The sequence below is a fragment of the Sebastes fasciatus genome, chromosome 17, assembly GCF_043250625.1.
Source record: "Sebastes fasciatus isolate fSebFas1 chromosome 17, fSebFas1.pri, whole genome shotgun sequence".
In the NCBI taxonomy this organism is placed as follows: Eukaryota; Metazoa; Chordata; class Actinopteri; order Perciformes; family Sebastidae; genus Sebastes; species Sebastes fasciatus.
Window position 1 is genome coordinate 29,236,489 of NC_133811.1, and position 21,036 is coordinate 29,257,524.

At 39.9% G+C, this 21,036-nt stretch overlaps 4 protein-coding genes across 4 annotated transcripts in view; all 4 read right to left on the reverse strand.

Annotated features, from left to right (window-relative positions):
• Positions 1 to 345: 345 nt before the first annotated feature.
• Positions 346 to 8,470, reverse strand: LOC141753875 (DEP domain-containing mTOR-interacting protein-like). Its single transcript, XM_074612512.1, has 6 exons — positions 6,589 to 8,470; positions 5,621 to 5,713; positions 3,969 to 4,148; positions 2,331 to 2,401; positions 1,878 to 1,982; positions 346 to 1,285 (listed from the first exon to the last, which is right to left on the reverse strand). The coding sequence occupies exons 2-6, from the start codon at positions 5,637 to 5,639 to the stop codon at positions 1,157 to 1,159; spliced, it is 504 nt and encodes a 167-aa protein (XP_074468613.1). The 5' UTR covers positions 5,640 to 5,713; positions 6,589 to 8,470; the 3' UTR covers positions 346 to 1,156.
• A 135-nt stretch (positions 8,471 to 8,605) lies between these two features.
• Positions 8,606 to 21,036, reverse strand: part of LOC141754901 (uncharacterized) — a 22,285-nt gene continuing 9,854 nt past the window's right edge. The window contains exons 2-6 of the mRNA XM_074614334.1: positions 17,591 to 17,857; positions 15,979 to 17,117; positions 15,238 to 15,414; positions 13,563 to 13,782; positions 8,606 to 12,875 (exon numbers count right to left, since the gene is read on the reverse strand). Coding sequence (XP_074470435.1) covers positions 11,746 to 12,875; positions 13,563 to 13,782; positions 15,238 to 15,414; positions 15,979 to 17,117; positions 17,591 to 17,783 — 2,859 coding nt within the window. The 5' untranslated portion in view covers positions 17,784 to 17,857 and the 3' untranslated portion in view covers positions 8,606 to 11,745. The remainder of the gene's footprint in view (positions 12,876 to 13,562; positions 13,783 to 15,237; positions 15,415 to 15,978; positions 17,118 to 17,590; positions 17,858 to 21,036) is intronic.
• LOC141753856 (uncharacterized) overlaps positions 18,699 to 21,036 on the reverse strand; it is a 42,484-nt gene continuing 40,146 nt past the window's right edge. Inside the window, exon 3 of the transcript XR_012590522.1 lies at positions 18,699 to 18,899. The gene's annotated coding sequence lies outside the window, so the exon portion shown is untranslated. The remainder of the gene's footprint in view (positions 18,900 to 21,036) is intronic.
• Positions 18,699 to 21,036, reverse strand: part of LOC141753851 (uncharacterized) — a 5,544-nt gene continuing 3,206 nt past the window's right edge. Inside the window, exon 3 of the mRNA XM_074612468.1 lies at positions 18,699 to 21,036. This exon is cut by the window's right edge and continues 387 nt beyond it. Within this exon, the coding sequence (XP_074468569.1) occupies positions 19,775 to 21,036 (1,262 nt within the window). The 3' untranslated portion in view covers positions 18,699 to 19,774.

Genomic DNA, 21,036 nt, shown 5'->3' on the forward strand with positions numbered 1-21,036 from the left:
TCACACTCCTCACTTCCTTTCTGGGAATCAGACGTCGCAAGGTAGTGGATGGAAAAGTAAACACAGCTGAGGGGCTACATGCAGGTAATGTGTTTGTGTGTGGAGGAGGCAGTGAGGTGGCACACGGGGTTAAAAGTCCAAACCGCCCCGGTGAAGGAAACACCAACTGTTGGAGCGATGTCAACAGCATGATCACATCCAGGGTCTGAGACAACACCATGCAGGTGTGTCTCTAGACACACTTATAAATCAACCTGGTCTCACGGGAAGGCGTATAAATACCACGACATTACACATGTCATGTACACATTTTAGCCTTTTTCCCGTGTCATTTGTACTCCACACAAACATACGCAGTTAGGTTTAGGCAAGAAAACTTATGCCGGGTACACACTACACAAGAATCAAGACGATTTTGTGCCTTCCCTTCCCGACGATCGTCAGCAAAGCCATGATTGTGTACCACGGTTTTGCACTCTGCAGCTCACGTTACTGCAGTCTTGGAAAGGTAGGAGTGAGCGGAGGGGTACTCAGTTGCAATCTGCAACCACACCACTAGATGGCACCAAATTCTACACACTGTACCTTTAAAAAAAAAAAAATAAGGAATATTTCCTGACTATTAACACACATGCAAAACACCTCTCTGATGTCCAACGTTTAGCTCGGCTGTAGCTCCAAATGCTCCACACGTTCTCGCAGTGCACAACTCCCAAACTATCTCGACGTGTATGAGATCCAGAACTCAACACTGTGTTGGGAAAACAGCCTGAAGCTACTTGCAAGTAATTGGTCTGCTGCACAGTATTACTACACAGTATTGACAGATTCTCCGCCCAGAGTCCTTCTCTGAGAGTCGTGTCTGACCCTAAGGACTGTTGATTCTTTACAACGCTATTCAACCTCTTTATTCAGAGGATGCCATTCAACTCAAGTGTTGATCTTAAAGTTTTATCTTCAGCCAACCAATCTGAACACAAACGCCCTCCGTCAGCTCAACAATAATTTAAAAACAGAACGTTTCCCATGTACTTCCTAACAAGGTTAGCCTGTTTCGTTACTGTGTTCTTGAAGAACAGAACCTCACACAGGAGGTCACACGTATTAGTAACTGTTTCATTCTGCACCATCCATCCATCAGTGTTTCTTCCATTGCTCAGGGGACAGTCTCCTCCATCACCTCCATCTCCACAGTTCTGGGTCCTGTTAGGATCAGGTGGCTGACAGCCCGGTAGTCCAGATCGAGAACATTGAGCCTGTTGATCGAAACCACAAACTGACAAACCTGCAAGTAAAGAAGAGAGAGAAGCAATAAGAGAAGACAAAATCACTGGTAGCAACCCAGTCGCCAGAAAAAATGTTGGCCTTGTACGTTTCTGAAAACCACGGAATACGTTGAATGTTGACGTTTCTGAATCAAAAAAATATATATGTTTCGTTTGTTTCATATCAGCCTCATATCACGCTTGCAAAAACGCACAATCACACGTTGTTAACGCTGTGAAACAATTGGTTAGGTTTAGGCAATAAAACTACTAGGTTAAGGTTAGAAAAAAGATCATAATTTGTGTTCAAATAATAACGTAACAATGCAACAACGTAACGTAATAACTGTAACTAATAACCACCCTTAGCGGACTTTCTTACGTAACAAGCGCAACAATGTTACGTAAAACAGCGTTACGTAAAACAGTGTTACGTAAAACAGCGTTACGTAAAACAGCGTTACGTGAAACAGCGTTACGTGAAACAAACGTTACGCGAAAACAACGTTACCCGAAAAACAACGTTACCCGAAAAACAACGTTACGCGAAAAACAGCGTTACTTGAAAAACAACGTTACGTGAAAAACAACTACATTTCCCATGATGCCTACCTTCATCCCAGCAGTATCAGCTGGACCGGAGCGCTCCACAGCCTGGATGTGACACGGCCTGCTTCCTCTCACCACAAACCCCCAACCCACGGCATCGCCCATGATCTGAAGGAAACACACAGAGAAGTCCATCAGACGTTAAACGGCAGCAGAAGAGTCCCGAAGAAACCTACTGGTTCCAGCGAGAAAATAGTTCGCAATAGTTATGAAATATACAAAAGAAAAAGACCTATGAACGTGAAGACTTTCTATAGAGCAGGTTGTTAAATAAGAGATTTATTTGGGCCATTAAAACTGTGTACGATGTTAAAATTTCATGTTCCTCCGGGAGAGTGTACTTCTCCTTTTTGTTCTTGAGAAGCGTTTACAATCCCTCTTCCCTTCTCAGCTTAATGAAAAAAGTTTTCCACCTTCTCTGTTAAATGTTAAAAAGAGGATGAATTGTCAACGTACTGTAAATCTTTTCTTGATGTAGGGTCCTCCTGGTCTTTGCAGCTCTTCTGTGCTCACCGGTCTCTTCAGGACTAAACATGAAACAAAAGTAAAAATGTAAAAAACATAAATAAAAAAAAAAATTTTGAACAATGGAAAGTCACAGTAGGAAGCAGAAAGTTATTCTTCCACTTTACCAATCACTGAAAACAACCTGCATGATGTTTTCAATGAGATTACAACCCAATGTACATTTCTGCAAACCATGGATAAATGTCAACGTTTCTGAACTAAAAAATATATTTCAAACTATGTGTTAGGTTTAGGCAGCAAAACTACTCGGTTAAGGATAGAAAAAATTTCATAAATAACGCTCCAAACGTAAGCTAAATTTTACAGACATGCCCACTTTATGATGCAGTATTATGCATGTAGTATAATTGTGTTATTTTGTCCTATGGTTTGTTTGAATATTTCTGCATACTGGGGTCCCTAAACAGTCTTGAATTATATAAATTGGGTATCACTGTAAAGCTGAGACTCCTGTGGATCCAATGAGCCCAACTGTATTCATGTGTGATGATGTTAGTCCCCATAGGAGCCATCTCATGGACCTCACTGTATAAAATGACCTGTGGTGACCTCTAGGATAATCACAGCCTCATGAAACGTTACAGCCACAAACTAGAGACCTAGAGCATTCAGAGGATGGATGGATCAAACTAGAGACCTAGAGCATTCAGAGGATGGATGGATCAAACTAGAGACCTAGAGCATTCAGAGGATGGATGGATCAGACTAGAGACCTAGAGCATTCAGAGGATGGATGGATCAAACTAGAGACCTAGAGCATTCAGAGGATGGATGGATCAAACTAGAGACCTAGAGCATTCAGAGGATGGATGGATCAAACTAGAGACCTAGAGCATTCAGAGGATGGATGGATCAGACTAGAGACCTAGAGCATTCAGAGGATGGATGGCTTTCCTAGCTAGATTGACAATAAGGGGGTTTCTGAGCAGTTGACACGACAGGCTCGCCATCCAATCGCCGAAAAATGCAATTCTCGCAGAAAATCTCAAAATGTCAAAAGTATTTGATCCCAAATCACAGCATGATTTTTTCAAGGTCTTGGTGTCTTAATGTGGTATTTTGTAGGGATTATTGATCATTTTTATCAATTCTCAAGAGGTAAAAAATTGGTTAAATTTAGCACCAAATCTGTGTAACAAATGGTATCAACCCAAAAATTGCTGCAACAACTTATGTGAAATAATAGAGCATGGGGATGACCATCATATAGTTATATCATAATGTCCTCTCACAATTTATTTTAATTAATTAATTAAGATTTCAGATTTATGACTAGAACAGCTTGACACACAGTTGCATCAATTTAATCTTCAGGTTCCAGCTTTCAGATGATGTACACCACTTCTATGTGACATCTACTGTTGACTTTTTATCTCCCCCTGAACAGCCTGTCTAAAAAAGAGGGCGGAATGGTGAGGAGCTAAACAACGTCTCCTAAACCGTCCACTGTCCAACGTGAGCCTCTGAGTTTTTGGCTTTTAAAAACCTACGTATCTTTGAAGAATCAAAGCCTTTTTGGTTTAATCAAAATGTGAACAAAAACATCACATTCAGTCTTTTCTTTACCTGATCTGGGGTTGTAGAGCACCGGGGAGGCAGAGGGGGTGGAGGACGAGGAGGAGTTGTTGGGTAGGTCGACTGCTCTCCTGCTGTATATGCTGCTGTCACTGCAGCTCCTCTGCCGGGCTCCTCTTTGACCTGCACATCCTCTTCCTGCAACCGCCTTCACCTCCTTAGCGGGATCCACTGATGGAGAGAGAGAAGATCGTTATCAGGTGGTGAGATCCCTCCGTGATTTTTTACTAATCAGAATCAAAACTGACCCAGTTTTGTGTTTAACTTCCTCAATTCATCCTCCAGCAATTGTGTTACTGTTCAAACATGCCTTGATACCAGCCAACGCTTCTTTAAATAGCAGAGATAAGAAAGACAAACAGGGGACGGGGGCTTGAACGATGGTGGACGATCAAGACGGCTGATGGTGGACGACTCATGGGTACCACTAGAACCCCTTTTCATTCACATATCTTGAGGTCAGAGGTCAAGGGACCCCTTTGCCTTTTTTTAAATTTTATTTTTAGTGGAAGTTTGGAGCGTAATTTAACCTCCTTGTTGTCCAAGCTAGTATGACATGGTTGGTACCGATGGATTCTTTAGGTCTTCTAGTTTCATATGATGCCAGTATCGTCACTCTAGCTTTAAAACTGAGCCCGCTACAACCTAAAAATCACAAGTTGCGTTAATGCGTTAAAGAAATTAGTGGTGTTAAAACAAATTTGCGGTCACGCGTTATAAACATTTTATTATAAAAATATTGCTTGGAGAACCATTTATTTTCTGCAGTGGACATGTCTGAGTCTTATCTCCACTCACACACATTTTTAATCGGGTCATTTTATGACAGGATGACACAGTAACTCAGGGAAGACGACCTCACACACCCAGATAATAAAATTATAGAAATGCGATAAAGTTAATTTGTTTACTGTTAGATGAATCATGTCCGATGTTTCATCACAACAATAACACTTCCTGTTCATTTTGTCTTTGACAAATCAGAATTTTCTTAAACCTATATTTCTTCTGACAAACATACAGTAACTTACATTTCAAGGGCATTAACCAAGAAATCCATGTCAAGATACAGACCCTTGACCGCAGCAAGTGACGTAGTACAACGAGCAACACGCAGAGCCGGTGACGTAGTATATCGAGTGACCGTTAATGAAAGTTATGTGGTATAATAACAAGTATAAAAGGGCGAAAAAGTCCCCTAAACCTAACAGAGTAGTTTTGTTGCGTATTTTTGTTTTGATTCAATTTACAACGTTAACCACGTGTTAAAAACTGTTTAAAACTGTGACTGTAATCGAAACGTAATTGAGAATGAATTTTAGTTATATGGGAACGTAATTTTGTCGGTGACAGATTTGGATCGACCACATTAACCTCTAAAGAGAGTTCTCAGTTAAAAACAAGACTTGTGTAACTACTGACGGCTAAAAACAGAACCCCAAAGTGTTGGAAAGATATAACAAAAAGTGTCTTTAAGCATCATGCAGTTTAGAGATATTTGTGTTTAATTCAAATCACATATTTCAATATTTGTTGAGGGCACACAGGCTTTGACCCCTGACCTCTGTACTACATTGTTTGTTTCTGGTGATGTGTCTGCACTGAAACATCAGCTGATAAATTTAAAGTGATGCAGTTCTTACCTGCTGTACGAGGTCCCATCTCTCTTCAGACGATTATCCAATCGCTCGGAGAAGAAAGCTGCTGAGATGAATCCAGAGGAGGAAGACCTTTAACTGCTCAAAGAGACAGATGGACAGTCAGTGAGAGAGACAGACCATCAGAGTTATCTGGCTTTAAATGTGTCTCTGCTCAGAGCCGACGACAGCTACCAATGTTTTCCTGATCAGCTGGTCAGTTAAATCTGTCTGTGTGTGTTAACAGGTCTGAAAGCGAAGGTAGTCATCCACTTAGGAAAAAAAAGTGTGTGTGTGAGCTAAATATTAAACCCTTGAACAAACAAAGTGACCCTCGGCAGGAAAGGAGGAGGAGACACATTTCAAGTAGAATTTTTCCTCTTTGTAATAGTAAAATGATATAAACAACACACAATTTATCTATCCATTTTCAACTAAATTTAAAACATGTTCAAAGTTCAAGTCCTGTAATCAACAATCTAAAATGTCTAGATTATTTCTTAATGAAATAATCAAATGTAGGGACGTAATGTTTAATGAAATTTTATAAGAGTGATTTGTCCTGCGTCACACAGAAAAATCTTTACTGTGTTAGTTTCTCAACTTCATCGCATTATAGCAAAAATAATATTAAAAAAACTATTTAATCTCTTGAATAAAACATTAAATACAGATTGTGGAAGGAGCGGGAGTAGAAAAAGATATAACTTGTAATATAAATACTTAAAAGGTATCCAGTAAAACATGAAAACTGCACACAATTGTACATAAAATAGAATCAAAATCAGGAGCCAATTACGAAAAAAATAGACCTAGTCTTTGTCTTAAATATAACTTTAAGTCAGACTTGCAAAGACACTTAAATTTACCTGTTGCATAAAGCTTCCCTATGAGTGACGAATGTAAGACTGACTTACTGTAGATATTAGCTAAAAGTAATGTATAAACAGTTGAAATAGTCAGCAAACTCTTACCCCAAAGTAACGGATAGGCAGTTGAAATAGTTAGTTATATGTTTGTGAAGGTTCTCAGTCATCCAAGGAAGGGTTGAATCAGCAGCAACTGGACTTGGTTCAGGCTCTTGAAGACGTTTCACTTCTCCTCCGAAAAGCTTCTTCAGGTCTGACTGAATGGTAGGGGAACCCAGGTATTTAACCTCTGTTGGGTCGTCAGCATGAAGATAGAAACTACTCAGGACAATGGTGCTCCTCTCGAGGTGTGACCACTGTAGTCAATGAGTGTTGGGTGTGGTCAAGTGTGAAAGGTTTAATCTCCTCTGTTGAGTGATGGCTTCTCTACTTTAGCATAGATGGCCTCTTTCAAACCATCTTTCCTCCCTTTCCAAAATATGCATGTTCTTGTCCTCAAAAGAGTGTCCCTTGTCCTTCAGGTGTAGATAGACTGCTGAGTCTAAACCTGAGGAGTTGGCCCGTCTGTCTGTGTTGAGCCATCCGTCTGTTTAGTTTAGTGGTTGTTTGGTTTCACTCCTCACTGCATTGGATTGCATACACCAGGTTACTTTGCTTGTGTTTGGGTGTGCGGTCTTTAGGGTGGACCAGTTTCTGTCTGAGGGTGTTGCTGAGCTCGAGAGACAGGGAAAGTGGTGTTTGTTAAAAATCTTCCTGAGTTTCTCAGACACGCCAGACACGTAGGGGATGACAATGTTGTTGCGTCTGTTCTCCTTTTCTTCATCACCCGTGGTACTCTGGTGTTCTTTCTGGATTGTGTGGCTGTTTTCACAAAGATCCAGTTTGGATATCCACAAGTTTTAAGTGCACTTTTCAGGTGTTTTCGCTCCTATTCTAAAAATGAATGAATGATTCTTGAGCCGTTGCACTTCTTGGTATGTTATCTGCCCGATGGTGTAGGGTTCTGATAACTCCAAGCTCGTGTTCCAGTGGATGGTGGGAGTCGGAGAGTAAGTATCGGTCTGTGCGTGTGTGGGTTTCCTGTAAACTATGTGGAGGCTCCTGTCTTCCTCAAAATGAACTTCACAGTCCAGGAAGGCCAAGCTTTTTGACGTCCTCCCGTGTGAACTTGATGTTGCTGTCCACAGAGTTAATATGTTCTGTGAACGCTTCTACTTCCTGCGTTTTGATGGTGACCCATGTGTCATCCACATATCTAAACCAGAATTCACACCAAGTATCAGCTGACTGTAACGACCCTTAACTACAGTGGTCACACCTATAGGAGCACCATTGTCCTGAGTGGTTTCTATTATCCTGCTAACGACCCCATGGAGATTAAATCACCTACCATTCAGCCGGAACTGAAGAACCTAAATCAAGTCCAGTTGCTGCTGATTTAACCCTTACTTGGAAATAGTTAGCTACAAGTCTAACCTGACAATCTAAGACCGGTCTAAGGCCAAGACTAGTCTTAAACAAAGATTATGCAACTGGCTTCTGGTCTGTAGAAATCTGGCTGGTTTGAGATGAAGATTATTTCCAAAGATTAATTTATTTCAGGAGTTCTTGTCTATTCCCCTGTTATATATTATATATATAGGCCTGAAGGGCAGGCAGTCTTGCAAAATCCTTCCCTCAGCTTCAGCAAGCCAACCAGCCATTCTGTATGTTTGAGGATGTGTGGTTTCTACTTTTAATATCTCAACCAGAACAGACTGTTCCTGAGAAAGCTGAATAATATCAATAATATCTGTGTTTAACCATCGGTTGCTGCAGGCTGCAGTTTGTGGTTCCTACTGATAAGAGGGTGGATTTCTCCTTATACAAATCCTGCATTGAGCAACTTTAGAAGAAAAAAAGGCTTTTAAACAAAGAGAGTTTGGCAGCTCTGCAGCGAACAAAGTGTGACAAGGATAGTCGATGCTTATAAATATACCTGAGCTCCAGTCTGGTTGCCATGCAGACTGTAGGAGGCTACAGCTGGAGAGGAAAAGGAAACACAAAGGTGATTTCTGCTCTGATGGATGGAGGGGAATCAGTCGATACAGTGCAGAGAAACGAGTGCAGACTAAGTATGTTGGTTTTAAAAGCCTCATATATTGTGTGTATTTGTTGTTACAAAAATGAGAATTGTCTATAAATGCAAACTACTTGTCTATTTTAAAATGGATGTGGATATATTTAAATTAGGGCTCTCAATCGATTTGTAATTTTTATAATTTTTTATCTTTTCAAAATTAATCTTAAAGGGAGATTTGTCAAGTATTTAATACTCTTGTCATCATGGAAGTGGGCAAATATGCTTTCTTAATGCAAATGTATGTATATATTTATTATTAGAAATCAATTAACAACACAAATCAATGACAGATATTGATCCAGAAACCCTCACAGGTACTGCATTTAGCATAAAACAACATGCTCAAATCATAACATGGCAAACTGCAGCCCAACAGGCAACAACAGCTGTCAGTGTGTCAGTGTGCTGACTTGACTATGACTTGCCCCAAACTGCATGTGATAATCATAAAGTAGGCATGTCTGTAAAGGGGAGACTCGTGGGTACCCATAGAACCCATTTACATTCACACATCTGGAGGTCAGAGGTCAAGGGACCACTTTGAAAATGGACATGACAGTTTAGCCTAAATTTGTAGCATTATTTAACCTCCTTCACGACAAGCTAGTATGACATGGTTGGTACCGATGGATTCATTAGGTTGAGCCTGCTACAACCACCGAAAGATTGATTGCGTTAATAAGTTTAAAAACATTAGTGGCGTTAAAACAAATTTGCGTTAACGCGTTAACTTTGACAGCCCTAATTTAAATAGAAAAACTGTGTTTTAATGCAGACAAATTGACTTATAAATGGCCTCTTGCATCACTTGCTCTCAGACTAAACACGTCTGAACCTGTCAGCTGAATCATTTGGACAACGTGGCTGAGAATGACAACAAAGGAGAAATATGCAGCTCAATAAAAACAACAACAACAACGTCATGTTGCACACAGAGTAAACATGCTTCTGATAAATCTACATTCTGTTCTGTCTGCAGGAGGAACATTCCTGACTCTTTTAGATCACAGCTGATCGATGATCAATCGGTGTTGCTGTTTCAGTTCCTGATCACGAGTCAAGCAGCCAACATGGCCTCTTCAACTGAAGATAACCACGGTGATACAAGGGCAGATGATGACAACAAGACAAGAAAACACAAGAAGTCTGGGAACAGTTTGTTCTCGTTAAATGCACTGCTTTGTGTTTACAGTTACACACATTCATACCTTTGTTTGGTATTTTTGGCAGATAGTTTGTGCAACTCATAGATAGTATTCTACTAACAGTGAAATGTTAAAGAAGGATTCTTTAACATGTAGAGGATCTACATATACAAACCACCTACTTTGTAAGGTGTGTAATAAGCGGGATAATGTACAGCTAGCGGGTCATTGTTGTGAAATAATCCCCTTCAGGGGCCCATCGCTGCATCGCCCTGTCAGGGTTTATTTCAAAACAATGACCAACTCGCTGTTCATTATCCCTTAAATATATAAAATTGCAATCCTTTATTATAAACGGTGCTGCTACACTAACCATAGCTCCTCAGAATATTCAAATTTTTACTTTATTTTATATTCTAATGACCGAATGATTTAGGGCTTAATGCATGCAAACTTTAAAGTCAAACTTATGTGACAGAATTGTGACTAAGTTCAGTTTGTAAACATGAAGACAGATAGTTTATAATCCAAAATTATAGCGGAGTGCTGAAGTATTTTGTAGGCCACCCCGGAAGTTAGCATCGGCCTGGTTCCCTCGACAAAAATGAGATTTCACCATTGGATTTTGGATTTGTGCAGAAAATAAGCTCTGTGGCAAACACCACTTTTTTGATTTTTGCAATCACCACAAGTAAAAAGCTAACGGCTATAAACGACCTACTTCATGTCACCACCACTAAGCTAAAGATGGACTAGTGTTCACCGTGATGATGTTTAGCAGTCTCATTTAGCCAGTTGTTAGCAACCGCAAAGCTTCAAAATAAAATCTCTTAAGCTTGTTTTAACCACAGACCTTATTTCAGGCATCTAATAATAAAAAAAAAAACATAAAAAAAAAACAATGATTCCAGACGAGGGAACCAGAAGAGCAAAAATGCTAAATCATTTATGGGTTTTAGGACTCATCCCTGCAGCACTATATACAGTATTCAGACAGTATCGACAGTATTGTATGAAACTCTAAAGTGAAAATGGTATATTTTATATTCAATAGGTTTATATAAATGTATGTATATATACATCTGAGCATGACTGATGATTTTTTTCTTCCATGAAAAATGTAATATTGCAACTGTAGCTAAAAGAATTTGCATTACCGTCAATAATCAATGTCAAGTTGCAATTTTGCCTTCTTCATTTTGTGTGGATCAATAACTCCCATTAAATTAATTCTGTTCCAACAGTAATATGAATTATTAGAATCCCTTGAAGCAAAAGGTCAATGAGTCGTTACCATAGCGTTACTTTTCCTTTATGTTAAGTCATTTACGTTCTGTTTTTTGTCGTAATATAATATGTGCTAGACAGGAAAACCTTTTGCTTTCACATTTTCATTGTTGTCCGAGGAACATAAATTATAAACCTTGAAGGGTTTATAGGAACCAACCTTTAGGGATCTTTTACATGTGAAAGTTTGGGTCCCGATCTATCCAACCAACCAACCAACCAACCAACCAACCAACCAACTGGCTGCACGGTCAACCAAAAACAAACTCAGCAAAGTCTTCACCTTTGACATAGTGACCCCGTGAGCTCTGAAGGTCCCATGGTGACACAGCAGCATGTCTGTGTCACTTCATTTGTTTGTTTACTTTCCTCAATCAAGAGCAGCGGTTGTAAACAGTACGACTTTATACCAGTTCAGGGCACAAGTGAGATAACCGTCATCCATAATCTAAATGTTTTACTTCCAGTAGGTTTCATCATCTCTTCTGCTTGGACTTGTTATTTTCATTGGACATCTCTGATGCTCACAAATCCCATTTTTCTAGTTCCCACATATTCCTGTTTTATTTCTGTGCTTAATATTCAGTAGCTCCATATCCACACAAGCATTTTGCAGCAGGCCACAACACTGGTGTTGGAGTCTTCACACGGCAACTAAATTGTTCCACCACAGTGTGACGTGCCATGTGATGGGTCAGATTTACAGAACTAAAGAGGGTTCTCTCCTGTATGAGTTATCACAAGTGACTTCAGATGGTCCTTGTGCACAAGTTTTTCATCACAAACTGAGCAGCTGAAAGGTTTCTCTACGGTGTGAGTTCTCATGTGTGCCTTCAGTTGTCCACTTTTAATGAAACATCTACCACACACTGAGCAGCTGAAAGGTTTCTCTCCTGTGTGAGTTCTCATGTGTATCTTCAGATCTCCATTTTTAATGAAACCTTTAGCACAAAATGAGCAGCTGAAAGGTTTCTCTCCTGTGTGGATTCTCATGTGCATCTGTAAACTTCCACTCTGTGTAAAAGATTTCTCACAAACTGAGCAGGTGAAAGGTTTCTCTCCTGTGTGAGTTCTCATGTGTCTCTTCAGTTCTCCACTTTCAATGAAACCTTTACCACACACTGAGCAGCTGAAAGGTTTCACTACGGTGTGAGTCATCATGTGTCTCCGTAAAGGTCTACTCTGTGTAAAAAGAAGATTACAAACTGAGCAGCTGAAAGGGTTTTTTCCTGTGTGAGTTCTCATGTGTCTCTTCAGATCTCCACTTTTAATGAAACCTTTATCACACACGGAGCAGCTGAACGGGTCTCCCCCTGTATGAGTTCTCATGTCTCCCTTCGGATTTCCACTTTCAATGAAACATCTCAAATCACCGACAGGGACTTCATCATTATTCAGAGAGTTTAAACCTGACTGAGGTTCTCTGGTCTCCTTCCAATCTCCACTGGCATCAGTCTCAGGTTCAGAAGAGTCTCCAGTCCTGTCATTAGTATCCGGTTGTAAATATGTTTCTGGATCTGAGTTCCTGGCTGATCCTGGTCCTCCACAGTCCTCTCCATCAGCTTCTGTTTCCATCTGTTCAGTTTGTATTTGGTGATGCTGTGAGGACTGAGGCTTCTCTTCATCATCTTCTTCACTCTTCACATGGACAGGAGTGAATGGGAACTTGATATCAGCCTCCTCCAGCCATTGAAGCTGCTCTCCCTCCTGACTGGTCCAGAGTTCCTCCTGTTCCTCTTTAATTTGTGGGGGCTCTGGGTCCTCCTGGTCCAGACTGGAGCTCCACTCCTGCTGCTTAGTAGGAACATCTTTTTTAACCACCAACAGCTGCTGGACGTCTGCAGGAATACAGTAAACATACACAAAGACATTTTTTTTAAACAGTTGAGCAAATATTCACCTGTACATACACTGTTTATCTGACATATCTGACATATTATAGATTCACTGAGTGTTTAATGAACCAACCTGCTCTGGTAGAACCAGAGAGAGAACAGAGAGAGAAGAAGAAGTAAAGAGAACCAACCTGCTCTGGTAGAACCAGAGAGAGAACAGAGAGAGAAGAAGAAGTAAAGAGAACCAACCTGCTCTGTGTAACTGAAGCTGGGGGTTGAAAACAGCGTCCAGTAGTTTCTGTTGTCGCTCGTTCTCCTCTTTTGATCGAGATCGATTTCTCGTTAAGTTCTGACTTTATTCTCGTAAAATTACGACTTTTTTCTCGTTAAGCTATGACTTTATTCTCTTAATATTACAACTTTTGACATGAAAGTTATGACTTAATTCTCGTAATATTACAACTTTCTTTATCGTAATATTATGACTTTATTCTCGTAATATTTAGACTTTTTTCTTTTTAAAATAATGACTTTATTCTCGTAATATTACAACTTTCTTTTCTTGAAATAGTATGAATTCAGTCTCATTAAATTACGACTTCTTTCTTGTAATATTATGACATTATTTCTTTCCCTTAATGTGGCCCTAATACTCCGTCGTAGATAATGAAACGATGAAAAGAAACCAACCTGCTCTGTGTATCCGGACTTCCGGGTGTAAAACAGCGTCCAGTAGTTTCTGTTGTCGCTCGTTCTCCTCTTTTGATCGAGAGAGTTCCTCCTCGTACTCTGCTATCGTTCTTTCAAACAGCCCACATATCTCTTCAGCAGCCGCAGTTAGTCGCTGCTTCACCAACGCTCTCAGCATTTGGACTTTACACATTTTACCACAATGACAGAAACTTGCTCTCCATCAAACTCCGTCAGAAACACAGTTTGCTCTCCATCAAACTCCGTCAGAAACACAGTTTGCTCTCCATCAAACGGTCACTCTGACTAGCAGCTGTGTTGCTAACCAGCTAGCATGCTAAGCTAACTTCAGTAGCTTTGTACCGGGAGATGAGTCAGAGGTCAGACCTTCAGAGCACAAAGTCCATTCAGACAGGTTGATCCAGACACACAGAGGCTCTGATGGAGCTCACACACACTTCCTCACCACAACAAAGAGACTGCTAACAGAACCAGACGCCGTCGTGCTCAAATAGTGTGAAGCTAACCTCAGTAAATAGTTTAACTTCCGGGTCAGATTAGTTGGAGTTTCAAAATAAAAGCCCAAAGTGTCATTGGAAATACAGACTCATGCAGGAAGATAGTTCAGTACAGTTTAACTCCAGATGGATATGTGGGTTGTATATTTAATTTGGGATGTAAATAAATCTGGGATAGTTTATATATTATATTATATTATCATTCTATGATATATGAGTTATTAGAGGGGAAGTGAGAAAGGGGGTATAGGGAAATATACGTTTTACTTCTACCTACTCCTTTTCGGACACCATTACTCTTGTTTTGTTTGTTATTATTTTGTATTTGTTTTATTTATTTTATGTTCGAAATAAAGTCTTTCATTCATTCATTCATTCATATCATCTTTATTGTTTAATCGATAAGCTGTATGCCTCAATGTGTGGAAGTGACTGGGATCATTCTGTTATGTGTAAGGCAACACCAGGCTTGACTTAAACATTATTTCCTAACAAATAACTACATAGATACAAAGTGAATTGTTGAATTGTTAATTATTATTAAAATAATAAATCGTACACCAACAACTTGGCAAAAAAAAACTTCAAAACTAACAGGAATCACAATTCAGGTGTAAACCTTTTAAATGCAGCAACAAATTGGTCAAAACTTAAACAGAAATTAAAATTCATGTATATAAACAATACAACACAAAAAAACAATACAAACGTTATAATAGAAACAACGACTTTTATGAAAGACAGTTATACCAATGTGCCCACCGGGGAGACTGGTATCGTAAAACACTAAAACTAGGATTTGACAGTAGCATGATGATAGATAGATAGATAGATAGATAGATAGATAGATAGATAGATAGAAACTTTATTGATCCCGAGGGAAATTAAAGTTTCCAGCATCACAGTTCCATAGTGTAAAACATGTTGGTAAAAAGGCAGTAAAAAAGTTAGTAGTGCAAAATACAAAGTACAAAAAAAATATACCAGATATAAATATACAAGGAGATGAAGATAACTGTTAAAAGTGAATATAGTGCAGAGTAACAGCTGTGATACACGACTATTAAAAAAGTGAATATAGTACTGAAGAGACTGTTAAAAATGAGTATAACGCAGGGTAACTCCAGTAGCTCAGTCTATGAAAGTGCGATCTGGACTGGTCGTGGGGGTGGTCTAGACTTCCTGAAGTCTATGACCATCTCTTTGGTTTTTGAGGTGTTGAGCTGCAGGTGGTTGAGGTGATACCAGGAAACGAGGTCCCCCAAAAGGCTCCTGTACTTCTCCTCCTGATCACCCTTAACACATCCCACAATGGCCGTGTAGTCAGCAAACTTCTGAATGTGACACGACTCAGAGATGTATCTTCTGGGACAGATTAGTTGGAGTTTCAAAATAAGACGCCCAGAAATGTAATTGGAAATACAGGCTCAGAAAAACACACGCAGGAAGATAGTTCAGTTCAGATCATCTTTATTGAAAGGTTTCTCTCCTGTGTGGATTCTCATGTGCATCTGTAAAGTTCCTCTCTGTGAAAAAGATTTCTCACAAACTGAGCAGCTGTGAGGTTATTCTCATGTATGAGTCTCAAGTGTCTCTTCAGATCTCCATTGTTAATGACACCTTTACCACACACTGAGCAGCTGAAAAGTTGATGATGGCGTTCTGAGAATCATTTAGCTGATATATAAATTTGAACATCCGATTTCTCAATAGAGCCTGAAACGTGTTGACTCGTGTTACAGAACAGCACTCAGAGTGCCCTCGTCTGTTCAAACAAAGCACTGAAAAAGACAAGAGAATATAGATCAGTGCTTGCATGAATAAATGTACCTATTATGCCCTGATATTGCAATTCAGTTTTTCGTCTCGACGACGCATATCGTCACGTTTTATATCGCGAAATATTTCTCTCCTGTGTGAGTTTTCAGGTGTCTCTTCAGATCTCCATTTTTAACGAAACCTTTACCACACATAGAACAGCTGAAAGGTTTCTCTCCTGTGTGGATTCTCATGTGCATCTGTAAAGTTCCTCTCTGTGAAAAAGATTTCTCACAAACTGAGCAGCTGTGAGGTTTTTCTCCTGTGTGAGTTCTCATGTGTCTCATCATATCTCCTTTGTTAACGAAACCTTTACTACACACTGAGCAGCTGAAAAGTTTCTCTCCTGTGTGTACTCTCATGTGCATCTGTAAACTTCCACTCTGTGTAAAAGATTTCTTACAAAGTGAGCAGCTGAAAGGTTTCTCTCCTGTGTGTACTCTCATGTGCGTCTGTAAACTTCCACTCTGTGTTAAATATTTCTTACAAAGTGAGCAGCTGAAAGGTTTTTCTCCTGTATGAGTTCTCATGTGTCTCTTCAGATTTCCATTGTTGATGAAACCTTTACCACATACTGAGCAGCTGAAAAGTTTCTCTCCTGTGTGTACTCTCATGTGCGTCTGTAAACTTCCACTCTGTGTAAAAGATTTCTTACAAACTGAGCAGCTAAAAGGTTTCTCTCCTGTATGAGTTCTCATGTGTCTCTTCGGATTTCCACTTTCAATGAAACATCTCAAATTACTGACTTCATCATTATTCAGAAAGTTTAAACCTGACTGAGGTTCTCTGGTCTCCTTCCAATCTCCACTGGCATCAGTCTCACTTTCAGAAGAGTCTCCAGTCTCGTCACTAGTATCCGATTGTAAATGTGTATCTGGATCTGAATTCCTGGCTGGTCCTGGTCCTCCACAGTCCTCTCCATCAGCTTCTGTTTTCAAATGCTCTGCCTCTCTGTTCTTCTCAGTTTGTGTTTGACGATGCTGTGAGGACTGAGGCTTCTCTTCATCATCTTCTTCACTCGTCACATGGCCAGGAGTGAATGGGAACTTGATATTAGCCTCCTGCAGCCATTGAAGCTGCTCTCCCTCCTGACTGGTCCAGAGTTCCTCTGGTTCCTCTTTAATGTGTGGGGGCTCTGGGTCCTCCTGGTCCAGACGGAGGCACCACTCCTGCTGCTCAGTGGTAACCTCTTCTTCAACCACCAACAGCTGCTGGTCGTCTGCAGGAAAACAGTAAACACACACAGAAATGTTACAGAGACAACAGTTGAGCAAATATTCACCTGTACATACATTGTTTTTTCCTCCATGTGCACAGTTGCCAAATGGACTGACAGACACAAACCATAAGATACAATGCACCAGCAGTAATGAGGTCATCAGTCGTCACATGATAAAACAACCGGATATCCCTGATTGTAATTAACTCTTTAATGTGACAATTACACGAACAGATGTTTAGATTTAAACCCGCTGCATGTTCTCATCTTTGGGATAAACTTGAACCAGCAAACATCTGAGATGGAAAATCCATGCAGGTGTTCTCAGAGAGAACCAACTTGTACTTTATGTTGAAATACTTCCAGTCATATAGACGCTGAGAGAACAGGAAGAAAAAGAAGTGTTTAATGAACCAACCTGCTCTGGTAGAACCAGAGAGAGAACAGAGAGAGAAGAAGTAAAGAGAACCAACCTGCTCTGTGTATCTGAAGCTGAGAGCTGAACACAGCGTCCAGTAGTTTCTGTTGTCGCTCGTTCTCCTCTTTTGATCGAGAGAGTTCCTCCTCGTACTCTGCTATCGTTCTTTCAAACAGCCCACATATCTCTTCAGCAGCCGCAGTTAGTCGCTGCTTCACCAACGCTCTCAGCATTTGGACTTTACACATTTTACCACAATGACAGAAACTTGCTCTCCATCAGACTCCGTCAGAAACACAGTTTGCTCTCCATCAAACGGTCACTCTGACTAGCAGCTGTGTTGCTAACCAGCTAGCATGCTAAGCTAACTCAGTAGCTGTGTACCGGGAGATGAGTCAGAGGTCAGACCTTCAGAATAAAAGCTGAAGAGCACAAAGTCCATTCAGACAGGTTGATCCAGACACACAGAGGCTCTGACTGATCAGAACAACACACTTCCTCACCACAACAAAGAGACTCTGCTAACAGAACCAGACGCCATCTTGCTCAAATAGAGTGAAGCTAACCTCAGTAAATAGTTTAACTTCCGGGTCAGATTAGTTGGAGTTTCAAAATAAAAGCCCAGAAGTGTCATCAGAATCAGAATCAGAATCAGAAAGGTGTTTATTGCCAGGTGTAAGGGGTATACACGAGGAATTTTCTTTGGCTTTGTTGGTGCGAGACAAATAGTATTATAACAAAGAAATAGATAAAACGTTAGAATAAAATAAGAATAAAATAAGAATAAAAATGTACAATTTACAAAATAAGCTATAAAAAAAAATAAAAAAAATACAGACTCAGAAAAACAGTTCAGATCATATTTATTGAAAGGTTTCTCTCCTGTGTGGATTCTCATGTGCATCTGTAAAGTTCCTCTCTGTGAAAAAGATTTCTCACAAACTGAGCAGCTGTGAGGTTATTCTCATGTATGAGTTCTCATGTGTGTTTTCAAACATTATTTTCTGATTGTTTCACGGCGGTTATCTTCTAAAGCATAAATAAACACACTGTACTGGCCATTTGTTGGAAAATTCTAAATCAAACTTAAATCAAAGGGCCACTGATGCACTATGGGTAATGTGGTTTACGCAGGCAAAATAGTCCATTGTCCAGGCAACATGTTTGTGTTTCTGATGATTTATTTAGCCAAAAAAGCAAGCAAACATAGCACAAAGAAAACATGGATGTCGCTGTCTCTCTTGTTCTGGTAAAAAAACATCAGCCAGCCCAGATGCATGCTGGTCCTACCACCGTCTACTAACCTATATAACCATGGGGGCCCACAGCGTTACCCAAATCATAAACAAAAGAAAAACAAAATACTTATTACGCAAAAAACTAAATATACTAAAGAAGAAAATAGTTAAACTAAACAAATAACAAGCAAAAGAAAACAACTAAATAAAGTAAACATCTAGAATAACAAATCGAACAATACTATTTATTATTAGTAAAACAACAACTAAATACTAACAACAAATAAATAGCTCCTACAGACATATTAAAATTGTATTAATGTTGTGGCACGCTATGGTGTGATATATTTTCAAGGAGTAAAGAAAAAAAGAAATGTGGAATGTGCATTTCAAGTTCTTCTGTTACCATTATTAAGTCCTTTCAGTCTTTTTCCTCTTACCGGCATCACCCTTTACAAATAAAGGCCCCTGCCTTTATAATGTAACAGGATAAAAGACGGTGTCTAGAAGCCACAGAGGCTAACAATATAGCAAGCTAGCAAGTGGGTAACGTAACGTAGTAAATGCAAAGACATGATGAGGAAAAAGATGAGGCCGTTGGGAATATCAACATTTTCCTCAGACGTATTATAAAATTACGAAGAAGAACAATATACGACTAAAATTACAATATATTAACTTATTATGCACCAAAAAATTTACTTCCATGGCCCCGGCCATTTCTGACAACGTCAACAAACGCGTCACACCTCATGAGCGCGAAGCTTTCAGAAACTTTCATGTTAAGAGGTCGTGAATACCACGAGAGGGGGGCGTTCATACCGACTCTTCTCGTGAACACGGTAAACACGACCCTATTTGAATAAACCATATACTGTATCTCAAATCACTGATGTGCCTTGCACACAAATCTTTAATCACAAACTGAGAAATTTAAAGGTTTCTCTCTTGTGTGGATTCTCATGGTCGACTGTAAATATCCTTTCTGGGCAAAAGAGATCTTACAGACAGCTGAAAGGGTTCTCTTCTGTATGAGTTCTCATGTGTGTCTTCATATCTCCACTTCTAATGAAACCTTTACCACACACTGAGCAGCTGAAAGGTTTCTCTCCTGTGTGAGTCATCACATGTCTCTGTAAATCTCCATTCTGTGTAAAAGATTTCTTACAAACTGAGCAGCTGAAAGGTTTCTCTCCGGTGTGAGTTCTCATGTGTGCCTTCAGTTGTCCATTTTTAATGAAACTTTTTCCACACACTGAGCAGCTGAAAGGTTTCTCTCCTGTGTGAGTTCTCATGTGTGTCTTCAGATCTCCACTTTTAATGAAACATTTACCGCACACTAAGCAACGGAAAGGTTTCTCTCCTGTGTGAGTTCTCATGTGTGTCTTCAGATCTCCTCTTTTAATGCAACCTTTACCACACACTGAGCAGCTGAAAGGTTTCTCTCCTGTGTGGATTCTCATGTGTGTCTGTAAGCTTCCACTCTGTGTAAAAGATTTCTTACAAACAGAGCAGCTGAAAGGTTTTTTTCCTGTATGAGTTCTCATGTGTCTCTTTAGATCTCCACTTGACATGAACCATTTACCACACACTGAGCAGCTGAAAGGTTTCTCTACTGTGTGAGTCATCATGTGTCTCCGTAAAGTTCTATACTCTGTAAAAAAATCCTTACAAACTGAGCAGCTGAAAGGTTTCTCTCCTGTATGAGTTATCATGTGTGTCTTCAGATCTCCACTTTTAATGAAACCTTTACCACAAACTGAGCAGCTGAAAGGTTTCTCTCCTGTATGAGTTCTCATGTGTGTCTTCAAATCTCCACTTTTAATGAAACCTTTACCGCACACTGAGCAGCTGAAAGGCTTCTCTCCTGTGTGGATTCTCATGTGTGTCTGTAAACTTCCACTCTGTGTAAAAGATTTCTTACAAACTGAGCAGCTGAAAGGTTTTTCTCCTGTATGAGTTCTCATGTGTCTCTTCAGATCCCCACTTTTAATGAAACATTTACAACACATGGAGCAGCTGAAAGGTTTCTCTCCTGTATGAGTTCTCATGTGTGTCTTCAGATCTCCACTTTTAATGAAACATTTACCACACATGGAGCAGCTGAACGGGTCTCCCCCTGTATGAGTTCTCATGTGTCTCTTCGGATTTCCACTTTCAATGAAACATCTCAAATCACCGACAGGGACTTCATCATTATTCAGAGAGTTTAAACCTGACTGAGGTTCTCTGGTCTCCTTCCAATCGTCACTGTCATCAGTCT

What these genes read in the sequence shown, in the direction of transcription:
- LOC141753875 (XM_074612512.1), bottom strand. An exon ending in ACATCAAGAAAAGATTTACA is followed by an intron (nt 1,983 to 2,330) that starts GTACGTTGACAA and finishes TGTTTCCTTCAG; the next exon opens with ATCATGGGCGATGCCGTGGG. An exon ending in CTGATACTGCTGGGATGAAG is followed by an intron (nt 1,286 to 1,877) that starts GTAGGCATCATG and finishes CTTTACTTGCAG; the next exon opens with GTTTGTCAGTTTGTGGTTTC.